Here is a 12,389-nt window from a genome sequence, read left to right on the forward strand (position 1 = left end):
ATTTGGTTTCACCCCATCACCTATAGACTAAAAATGTGATTTATAATAACTTCACTATTGCAGACTTCTGCCAAAAAGTAACTAGGTTTCCAAGTTTATTATGATGACATTTTAACAAAATGTAATTAATGTTGAAATATAGGACTTTGCATTGAATTAAACCAGGTTGGATTATAAATGATATTGTATTTAAAGGAAGGTGGAACTTCATGGTCTGCGGAAGTTACTTGCATGTTATAAGTTTATAATTGAATACTGGCTTAAGTTTGTATTACATAAAATACTTAATTTTAGCATTTAAAACATTTATACTTTATTTTTCTTAAAAGTTAAATATACAAGTTGATTTTATGGGTTTATTGTTGACCTTTCCCTTCCTCTGTTTATCTTAAAGTGGCATATATTGCTAGTTTCATTATTTGGACTACTTTACAGTCATTACTTCCACTGTGCCTCTAATTTTTTTGTAAATCGACTACATTACTTTTTTTCAAAATGGAGAGAAAACCCAGTTAGAACTCAGAAGTTATTGAGTCTCTGCGCCTTCCTTTGTAGCATAGCATGTTTTTTCTTCTTTGTCTTAATTTTAGGGACCATTACCTTATAGTAGTCATCACAAATGTCAGATATCAAGTTAAATATCTTTTAAGAGATTTCTGCCCAAAAGGAACACCTTACAACACGGGCCTGTCACACCAACTACAGGCAAGGCACAAGGTATACAGATGTTAGCCACAGAGGTACAGGGTCTTAAAATGACACTGTGTACGTGCTGCTTATCCTTAAATATATTTTAAAATATAATATTTGATAGAAACAACGAAAGGTATATCTAAAATCAGTTAGATATACCTACAGTTATGATCCTATACTAATAATGTCATAGTTGTATGAAAATTTTCACATAAACTCATGTTAGAAATAATTTCTGCATCTAAAAGTAGTTCCCCAGTTAGAATGTGATGAGTATATGTAATGTAATGAGTATATCAAAATTTTTCTAAAGTTGCAAATTTAAAAATATTAACACTATGAATCTAGTTGTGGAAAAAAGTAATTTGTATTTGGATTTTCTGTACTTTGCCTTGCAGGTGGTGACTTATATGTGTTGATTACCAAATTTTTTCCAGTTATTTTGTAGTGTGGTAAAATACATATAAAAGTTATCATCTTAACTATTTTTTAAGTGTATGGTTCAGTGGTGTTAAATATATGCATTATATTTTGCAACCATCACCCTCATCCATTTCCATAACTTTCATCTTGTGAAACTGAAACTGTACCCATTAAACAATGATTCCCTATTCCCCCACTTGTCCCAGCCCCTGGCAACCACCATTCAGCTTTCTGTATGATTTTGACTACTCTGAGTATCTCATGTAAGTGGATTCATAATCTTCTTGTGACTCACTTATTTCACGTAGCATAATGTTCTCAAGGTTCATCCATGTTGTGGTATATACCACAATTTCCTTCCTTTTAAAGGCTGAATACTATTCCATTGATATATTACATCACATTTTATTTTATTTTTTACTCTTATTTATTTATTTACTTACTTATTTTTATTACATTATGTTAGTCACCGTACAGTACTTCATTAGTTTTTGATGTAGTGTTCTATGATTCATTGTTTACGAGTAACACCCAGTGCTCCTTGTGATCCGTGCCCTCCTCAATACCCATCACCAGGATTGCCCATCCTCCCACCTGCCCCTTCCTTCTAAAACTTCCCTTTGTTTCCGGAGTCCATAGACTCTCATGGTTTGGCTCCCCTTCCAATTTCCCTTCTCCATTTTTCCCTTCCTTCTCCTAATGTCTTCCATGCTATTCCTTATGTTCCACAAATAAGTGAAACCATATGATAATTGACTTTATCTGCTTGACTTATTTCACTTAGCATAATCTCCAGTCTCATCCATGTTGATTCAAAAGTTGGGTATTCATCCTTTCTGATGGCTGAGTAATACTCCATTTATACCACATTTTATTTATCCCTTCATCAGTCATTGGACACTTGGGTTGCTTCCATGTTATGAACACAGGTGTACACATTATCTCTTGAGACTCTGCTTTCAGTTCTTTTGAATATATACCTAGAACTGGAATTGTTGGATCTCTGATAATTCTGTTTAATTTTTGAGGGACCACCATACTCTTTTCCACAGCAGCTCAATTCTTTTATAGTCCCACTAACAGTGCATAAGAGTTCCAATTTCTCAACATCCTTGCCAATATATTTTTTGGCTTTTTTCTATTATATTTTATTTTATTTATTTATTTGACAGAGAGAAATCACAGGTAGACGGAGAGGCAGGCAGAGAGAGAGAGGGAAGCAGGCTCCCTGCTGAGCAGAGAGCCCGATGCGGGACTTGATCCCAGGACCCTGAGATCATGACCTGAGCTGAAGGCAGCGGCTTAACCCACTGAGCCACCCAGGCGCCCGGCTTTTGTCTATTTTTGATAGAGTATTCTTAATGAATGTGATGTGGTGTCTCCATGTAGTTTTGATTTACATTCCTGAAATGATTAGTGATGTTGAACATCTTTTCATGTGCTTGTTGGCCATTTGTATATCTTCTTTAGAGAACTGTCTATCCAAGTCCTTTGTACATTTTTTAATTGGGTTGTTTGGAGTTTTTTGTTTGTTTAGTTTTACAACTTCTCTATATTCTGGATTTTTAAAAAAGGTTTATTTATTTTAGAGAGAGTGCACATGTGCACACATGAATGAGAGGGAGGGGTAAAGGGAGGGGGAAAAAGAGAATCCTAAAGCATATTCCCTGCTGAGCATGGAGCCCCATGAGGGGCTCCTCCCAGGACCCCCAAGATCATGACCTGAGCTGAAATCAAGAGTCAGGTGCTTGGGGCACCTGGGTGGTTCTGTGGGTTAAGCCTCTGCCTTTGGCTCGGGTCATGATATCAGGGTCCTGGGATTGAGCCCTGCATCAGGCTCTCTGCTCTGCAGGGAGCCTGTTTCCCTCTCTCTCACTGCCTGCCTGCTTGTGATTTCTCTCTCTCTATCACATAAATAAATAAATTTTTAAAAATTAAAAAAAAAAAAAGTCAGGTGCTTAACCAACTGATCTACCCAGGCGCCCTTATATATTCTAGATGTTAATCCTTCATCAGATACATGATTTGCAGATATTTACTCTCATCCCATGGGTTGCTATTTTATTACTCTGTTGATACTTAGAATTCTGAACTTGCTTTCAATTGGATTGGTTTTTTTTTTTTCCTCTGTTCTTAAATATTTAAAAATCCCATTGACATTTATGGTCTTCTAGCTGCTGTTTGAGGTGATAGTGGCAAGAATGGACTGTAATTTTATTTTATTTTTTAAAGATTTTATTTATTTATATATTTGACAGACAGAGATCCCAAGTAGGCAGAGAGGCAGGCAGAGGGGAGTGGGGAGGAAGTCTCCCTGCTGAGCAGAGAGCCTGATGAGGGGCTCAATCCCAGGACCCTGGGATCATGACCTTAGCCCAAGGCAGAGGCCTTAACCCACTGAGCCACCCAGGCATCCCGGACTGTAATTTTAAACCATTGATGAAATGATGTTGTTTTGAGCTAAGTACTATATTATTTTTAATAAAAGAAAAATCGGAGAAGAGGACAAAGAGAAGGAACTATTTATTTTAGGATCCAGACTTTGAGAATTTCTAGTGACCAAACATTTACTATAGTTTAAAGCTAATTATGTAAAATAGAAGGTAATAATCATGGTTTAAGTTAATACCAGCTAAGTATAAACTGGAGCTTTCTCGTGTCCAGTGTCACCTGCATTTTCAAAGACCAATAAACTAGATTCCTAATGACTGTGATCTGCCGGGCAGTGCTTAAAAATAGATGAAATACTTTCCACCTAGGTCCCTACTTAAATTTATTTATATACATGGGCATATGTTTTCCTTTATGTAAGTGTATGTCTGTATGTATATAAATCTTCAAGTGAATAAATGCATAAATATACATGGTATTCTAGCTTACAGAATTAGAAATGTAATTCAGTTTACTCCCACAGAATAAGATTGAAGATAATGAGAACTGAATTAAAGCTTACTTTCTTTCACAGAATTCCTCAGAGAGAGAAGACTGTAATAATGGCGAACCCCCTAGGAAGATAATACCAGAGAAGAATTCACTTAGACAGGTATGAAATTCAGTCTGTCTTAAAATAAAAAGCTACCACCAACAGAAGAAAAGACAGGAAACCCTCAATTTGCCATTCGTTAAGCACTGGACCTTAAATTAAGAGTACTCTGAAGTTAAGGTGGCTGTAGCCACCAATTTCAATCAGATAACATTGTTTTTCCAGTCTTTTAAAAATATCGTAGGTGTACAAGTAGAAGAAAGGTTGATTGCTTATGTTTAGGGAAAACAACACCAAAGAGAAGTTTTCTTATTCAGGAAAAATAACTTGAAATGCTCCTTAAGTGCAGGTGGTAGAATAGTTGGCTTTAAACTTTCTTTCCTTTGAGATTCTTAACACATTTTTTAAAAATTAACAATCAAAAGGGTTCTGCCTCTAGTGAAGTTAGCCCCTTTTAGTCTGAGCAGTATTTGTTTGCTTTTTCTAAAAGTAAAGGCCATTATTGATGATGATAACTGTAAAAAAAAATTTCTCCCCTCTGTACCCCACTCCCCAAAGATAACACATTTTGCTTTGAAAGTTAATTCCATGGTGCCCTTTTTTAAAGTTAAAATGTCCAGAAACATTTGCTTAAAAAATTTGCTCTTCTCACTGCCTGCAGCAATCTCTAACATCTTTTGTCCCCAATAGCAACAAAAACAAGTTCACTAGAGTGTTGCCAGAGAATTAGGTATACGACCTCTTCACTTTCAGTGTAAGGTTGGATAAGATGAGCACCAGCAGTACCCAAAATATTTTCAGTTTACTTCCACTTACGGTACTATTCTTAGGAAGAAAGAAAAGAGGTCTGATATTTGTCTAGTGTCCACCGCAAACCTGGTATTTGTTTCATTCCATCCTCACATTCACCCTACAGAGTTGGTAGATAGGGCCTCCGATTTATAGATGAAGAAAATGGAGACTTAGGGAGGTTGGGTGACTTGCTTATTAGCTCGTCAGTGATTTAAAACCCAGACCTCAATGTTGCTCAAGCGTTTCTACTTCTGCCTTCTGATTCCAAGTTTGTATAACAGTGTTAACATAGGGAAAAAGTACTTGAAACTGTGATACACTCATTTTTTATTTACTATAGTAAAAATTTGGGGATGGGCACTTTTCCTTTTTGATAAAAATAATTGTTTAGTAAGTAGAAATGAATCCATTCAGGAAGCTTTTATAAAAAACCTGAATGATTAGTAATTGATACTATGGAGTTACAGCTTTAACTATTTGGAGACAAACAGCTGATAATCTAAATCTAAATAAATAGAACAGTATTGAGTAAGATAAATTTAGAGGGAGAAAGTCTCTCCCCACTCTACAGAAATAACTGTCAGAAAACAATGACACTACAAAAAGTTTTGGCAACTTTATTTAAGCTAACAAACGAATTTTCACTCTGCAAAGTTATAAATTAATTTTAATAGGCTGATCCAGATGGTCCATTTGGAAAATGGATAGGCTGATCTGTTGAAAATTAAACTAAATTTATCTCTCTCATACTTCAAACTGAAGCAAGAGAGAGAATCGTGCCTATTAAGTCCAGCACATACAGATGGACCAGCAGGTCACACATGGGACTAATCTGATTCATTTTAAAAATAAATGCATACATTATTGAATCATTTTCTACTTGCAAGATCCGTTGTGTGCAGTGTTTGAAAGAGATACGCTGTGGCTTTTTCATTGCTTTTTAGCAGATTTGCTTCACCCTCTCCACTTTAATATAACAACCATTTTGTTTTTGTTTTTGTCTTTCCTCCTAGTGCTCCAAAATGATTTTTCTAATATCTGTCATTCAGTGTTGAGATCCAAGCTCTGGAGATTAATTAGGTCATGAGGCTTTTTCCCCTCCTCTCTTTGTAAAGGGTTTTATCTCTATTCTCTTTATGAAGAGCATGAACTCAGTGTTCTTGGAAAGAGAAATGGCCTTTAGAAACAGGGAAGTAGGAGATCCTCCTGGGGCCCTCTGAATCTTTTAGCTTCTGGGTGTTTTAACAGCCCTATGAATGCAGATTTGTAAATTTATTGCAGTGCCATCTGGTTTTTTGCTCGAACCAGATTACTGTTGGCTTGTGTCTGTCTATTGTGGTGGTCACTCCCTAGGAGCTTGCCCTCTCAATCTTAGGGAAGAGTGATGAATAGCAGGGGTCAATAGAAGCGGGTCACAGGGCAGCTGTCTAGGACTGCCCTGAACTTGATTACCCCACTGCTGATTTTTTTTAGTGTAGAACATAATATATAAGCTGTTTAAACTCCCTCTTTTCTCTGTTGCATGACAATAATGAAGTGCCATTTGCTCCTCCCCCCCCACACACTTTAGTCAAGTTAATACAGATAAAAAGATGTCAAGGCTGCCTTTTACCTAGTGTTGATGTAAGTAGGATTTGCATCATGTAGGCCAATCCCTTGAGATTCTTTTGCAGATATTTCTAATGGGATTTCAAGGAACTCTTTCACTATTGATTTGAAAATGCTCAGTTAAATTCTAACAAGTTTAGTATTGTTTTAAACTGATTTTATAGTTCATGTATATTGTTCTAAAATACAGTTCGCAGGTGATGATAGACTATGACCACTGCCTGGTAACTTTGAGTTATTTAAAAATTTGGAAGAGCTGAAAAAAGGGTCATCACTACAATTCTTACAGACATTTAAAGGATAATGAGGGGATATTATAAATAACTTTAAACCACAGTTTTGGCAACTTAGATGAAATGGACACATTCCTTGAAAAATACAACTTACTGAAACCAATGCAAGGTGAAACAAATTTGAATAGGCTGATGTCTAGTAAAGAAATCACATTATCAAAAGGCCCCCAAATGGTTTCACCAGTGAATTCTATCAGACATTTGAGGAATAAATAGCTCACTCTTGTACAAACTCAGAAAACAGAGAAGGAAAGAACTCTTCCTGACTGTATTATGAGGCCACTGTAACCATAATTCCAAAACCTGACAAAGACGTTAGCAGAAAAAGAAAATATTGAAGGAGAAAGTCAGGAGAATTGGTGACTACTCTCAGTGTCACCAAGCCATTTTGTATACCCATTTTTCCATTTAATTTCCAGTATCAGAAGGCGGGAAAGTTGGTGGGGAAAGAGAACAGTGTATCTTTTTAAGGTTCTGAATTTGGGAATAATCTCCTTACCTCTCCACATTAAGTAAAGTGTGAACTTCTGTTTAAAGAATGTACAGTGGCTCCAATTTTCTTTCTACTTTTGTTCCTAAAACGTGAAGCCAAGGAAACCATAGCAACTGTTTTCAGTGCTTTTATTCATATCTGCAAACAAGGGCAAAGGCCTGGGAGGATACACAAAAGTACTCATTACTTTTTGAAAATGTAGCCTTACAACATGCAACTTCTTCTTTGCTTCACATTGGTGCTAATAGGATCTGTCAGCCCTGCCTTTCTCTGTAATTGAGTAAATTGTGACCTCTGTCTAATCCTTCCCCATCCCCCATTCCCTTTGTGTATGTGTCCACTTACCATCCTGAGAACGTGGGCAGTGATAAATAAAGCATTGAGTAGAGCTCTCTCAACTCTTTGAAAGCAGCATGATGCCAGCCCTCTAGTTATATTTCTTTAAGTGTTTACGTTTTTCTGTATTCTTTCTCTTGTGTAGCTGGAACCCTGGGGATGCAAAGCCATGAGAGAGGCCAAGAAGCTAACAAAGTAGCTGTCTCCCTTGTTAGCTTGTTCCTTTATTCTTTAAAAACAAGATAAAAACCATCTGGCTCAGGGCATTACATTTTCCTCACCCATGCACCTCTATAGATGGAGACTTCACCTGCAGTGAGGGTTTACATTGATTAGGGAGGGAGCAGTAATTCAAGCTCCCATCCTCTTCAAGGATACTTTGCAGTCTTTAAAGGTGCTGACCCACTGAGTTAAACTGTCAAGGGAGGATAAAAAAGTATCTTCATCCCAGGAGGTAACAGCTGCCAGGTTTTCAACACCTTGCACGCTGCTGGAAAAATGTCACAATTGTCAGCTGAAAGAAAAATGACTCTGTTGTCATCTTCTGTTAATGACTGGGCCTTATAAAGGGAACTACATAAGCCTTTCAGAAGGAATAAGTAGATATTTTCCTTTCCTACCCCCATGCCCCTAAATTCCCGTGTTGTTCTAAACATTACCTTAAACTAGATCCATAAAAAACAGCAGTGAAGAACTTAAACAGCCCCATATAAGCATGGAGGTCTGATTGGCATAGCTCCTTTATACAGTTGGATGAGTAGGAGGAAAAAGCACATCACTGATACAGAAAATGACATTATAGTGTGTATTAACAAAACAACAACAACAACAACAACAAAAAGTCATTCATAAGCCAGTGAACTGAGAGAAAACATACTGTATTTCTGCTCTTTGGAGGACAATTTGTTTTTAGGCAGCATCCAGATGGGTAAATACCACGACATTTCTTTTTTCAAGAGAGCCACTTCTTTTCTTCCTTTAGAAAAAAAAAAGAAAGAAAGAAACTCACTGAATTTACTTCCTTTAATAGCTCTATAATGTTTGTATATGATGACATTCCCTTCTTTCTGATTTGATTGATGAGGGGAAAGGTTTAATGAAGTCCCTGATATTAGCCAGGCAAGGTTTTTTTTTTTTTTCTATTTGTTTTAGGTTAGTCATTTTAATTGTATTGAGTAATTAGAAGGTACACACAGCCAGGGGAGCTTTGTTCTGATAATTGCTCAAGAAAACCCATTCCCTATCTGCTGTTGCTTTGTGTTAAGACATTTCTCCCTCTAGTGGCAATAGTAAGCACTTTGACTTGGCAGTAGGCAAGGTGTAATTGCAATATGACAAACTATGCTTAAGGGACTATCTTGTAAATACTTTAGTTTGGGGTTTGGCATTATTTCATTATATATGTGTGTTTTTTCCCCCCATTAAACTTCCTATCTCTCCCCCCGCCCCCAAAGTGTTTTGGGCTTTGGATGGAAAAAATTGCCTGAGATGTTTATTAAAAAAAAATAAATAAATAAATCACAGTGCATCCTGGGTAATGTTTTGCAGCTTGACTTAATTTTAGTCATCTGTTTTAATTACCTATTTATAAAAATGCTTTTGCATTTGTAGACATTATTTAATACTTTGGAAGAAGCACCTAATTTGAAATAAATAAATAAATTGTATTTATTTTAAATAGTCCATGTAAAAGACCTTAAAGGTAATTAATGTAGGTCTCTTAAGTAAGACAAAAGTGATCTTTCCAAGTCTGATGAAGTGATTTGTTTATTTAACTTCCCACTTCGGCTGAATCCTTTAGAGTCTAATAAACTTTTTTAAAAAAACATGGTTTGGCAATTTGTGTCTAGCTACAAAAACCCTTCTTCAAAAAGAAGCAATTTAATAACAGGCTTTCTTAAAATTACTTTGAGGAAGGAAGACTGTATAGGGGGTTGGTGTTTTGTTTTATTTTTATTTCAGCATAATCATTCTTTGATAAATTGTGTAATCACTGACTTAGTAGAAAAAAATATTATTGAACTCCCGGGTTGCAATGACCATAAAATAGTGTATTTTCATATAGAGACTTGAGATATTGTGAATAAATTATAAAGGAAACAGCTTATATGCTGGTCGAAGTCCATATGGACCCAATTCTTTTTGTGTTCAGTGCTTAATGTGGATGTACCATTTTAAGAAAAACAAAAAGATGGCGGGGGGGGGGAGCCTATTGTGCCCTTCTGTATGAGTCTTTTTAAAATCTGCCCTAAGAGTAACTTGGAATGAGAACAGATATAGCATTGCATCCATTGAACGAGGTTGTGTAGCATCAGTGTGGCGTTTTTAAAGCCCAGTTCCAGCTTCCCTAGATGTTGCCTTGTAGTTTGGTTTTTCTATCCCATATTCTTGCTGGGGACTTGATTTGATGTGACCATATATCTGAAGGTCCCTGTCTCCCCCTCTCCCCCGCTTCCTGCCCCCCAATCACTAGCCATTTTCATTATACTATATCTTGTTTTGCTATAGGGCTGCTGAACAGATTTCTTAAGCAGCTTTTTGCAAGGTTAAAAGAAATGCAGCTTGGTAACAAGTTTGTGTCATTTTAAATATATACCTTCTAGTAAATAAGGAGAAGTCTGGCAATCAATCCCTTTTAGTGTGTTATATGTTTCACCTGACAACTAAACCTTCTATTGATTAGCCATTACTTTGTTAGATAATCCTATGTCATTGAATCCATTGTAAAAAATTAAACTCTTTAAAATGTTTTACCCTAGCAGCACTGTGAAAATTGAAAACTTGTTCAGAATTACAGCCTGCTTTCACAAAGAAGGTAGTTTTCAGCAAGGCATCTTCCTGGTTTATGCTTATGTGCTTTATATGCAATATAAAAATGTATTAAAGTACTCCAACGCAAAACTCTCTTCTTCTGGTTCAGCAATGTAAGCTACCTTTTCAAATATTGCATGGGGACAGGGCCTATCTTGCCAGTGGCAGTTATACTCACTAGTTTAATTTTAGCCTGGAAGGAGTCTTATAATAGTAAAATATTGAATGTAAGAATACTGAATTTTTTAGCCTTTTTATTCCAGAGTGATCTTAGGACTGTACCAAGTTGTAATTTACTAATCTGTGTGACTTCCTTGGGGAGTAGGCAAGATTGTATACCCATTTTACAGATGGGATGGCTAGAAATTAAAGCTTATGTACTCTTACTCTAAAAGCTCTGGCAGGTCTAGAACTGGTTTCCTAAATCTATATAATATTCCCCTGGTGTCTTATACTCAATTCTGAGAGAAAAGGAATTTTGGAGGGAAACAAATTAGTTTCCTAACCTGCCAGGACTATTTTTTCCCCCAGAAAATAGCATAATATTTTTATTAATTAACTAGGCAAAACTTTAGTTCATTTTACCCCAAAATATTAACTCTATACCTTTATGTTTTTATTGGAGTAAATTTTTCATACAGTGAACTGCGTAGATACTAGTTGTATAATATAAGTCAATGAAAATATAAGTCTGTCTGCCTGTGTAACCACACCTTTATCAAGCTGTAGAACATTTTCATTACCCGAGAAAATATCCTTGGTCTCCTTCCAGCCAGTTTTCCCATTGCCCATGAGCCAAACATCAATCAACATACTCTCATAGGTTAGTTTCACTTTTTCTAAAATTTCATGTGTTAGAATCATAGATTTTGGTGGTCTGACTTATAGTATAAGACACCAGGGGAATATTATATAGATACTACTGTGTATATCAGTAGTATATTCCCTTTTATTTTATATTTTGTTGAATAAATACACTGTAGTTTTTTTTCCATTCTTTTGGTGGATACCTAAGCTACTTGCATTTTTTTTTTTAAGTTTTTATTTATTTATTTGGCAGAGAGAAAGATCACAAGTAGGCAGAGAGGCAGGCAGAGAGAGAGAGAGGTGGAGGCAGGCTCCCCGCCGAGCAGAGAGCCCGATTCGGGCCTCAATCCCAGGACCCTGAAATCATGACCTGAGCCAAAGGCAGAGGCTTAACCCAGTGAGCCACCCAGGTGCCCGCTACTTGCATTTTTATAAATGTAGTTGCTATGGATGTTCTAATATAAAGTTTTTTTGGTGAGTATGTGTTGAATACTTCTTGATGTGCATTTTTATAAATGTAGTTGCTATGGATGTTCTAATATAAAGTTTTTTTGGTGAGTATGTGTTGAATACTTCTTGATGTGCTTATTTGGATGTTGTCTTTTGTGAAGTAATCCATTTAAGTTTTTTGTCATTTAAAAAAACTTGTGTTGTCTGTCTTACTGAGTTCTAGAACTCATGATATTGGCTCTTTGTGAGATATGTGTTCTGAATATTTTCTCACAAGCTTGCCTATTTATTCATGGTGTGTTTTGTTGAGAAGTTTCTCATATTTGAATGAAGCCCAGTCTATTAATCCTTACCTCATGATTGTACAGATACTCTAAATTTTCTTCTAGAGGATTTGTAAGTTTTAGCTTTTACTCTTAATTCTGTGATCCATCTCAAATTAAGGCTTATGTGTGCTGTTCATTATTTTCCCCATGCTTTTTTATTCAGTTGTTTTGATACCATTGTTGAAGACTTTTCCTTTCCCCCATTGAATTACATGAGTGCTTTTGTCAAAAATTCCTTGGCTGTACAAGTATAGTCTATTTCTGAAGTCCTGGAGAAGAGGCTGCTGGTAGATGCAGAGCAAAGGGTACCAGAAGCTGAGGCACTGACCAACCCTTGCTTTAGATTCAACAGAAGGCAAGCTCAAGTCCTCTTT

At 36.2% G+C, this 12,389-nt stretch overlaps 1 protein-coding gene across 6 annotated transcripts in view; it reads left to right on the forward strand.

The window, feature by feature from the left end:
* BTRC (beta-transducin repeat containing E3 ubiquitin protein ligase) overlaps window positions 1-12,389 on the forward strand; it is a 185,753-nt gene that overhangs the window by 99,889 nt on the left and 73,475 nt on the right. For 4 of the 6 annotated variants that reach the window (XM_059398384.1, XM_059398388.1, XM_059398387.1 and 1 more), the window contains one exon: window positions 4,082-4,159. The exons of the other annotated variants lie outside the window; for them this stretch is intronic. In XM_059398384.1, the coding sequence (XP_059254367.1) occupies window positions 4,082-4,159 (78 nt within the window). The remainder of the gene's footprint in view (window positions 1-4,081; window positions 4,160-12,389) is intronic. 6 annotated transcript variants of the gene reach the window in all.

The sequence above is a fragment of the Mustela nigripes genome, chromosome 4 (assembly GCF_022355385.1).
Source record: "Mustela nigripes isolate SB6536 chromosome 4, MUSNIG.SB6536, whole genome shotgun sequence".
Taxonomy (NCBI): Eukaryota; Metazoa; Chordata; class Mammalia; order Carnivora; family Mustelidae; genus Mustela; species Mustela nigripes.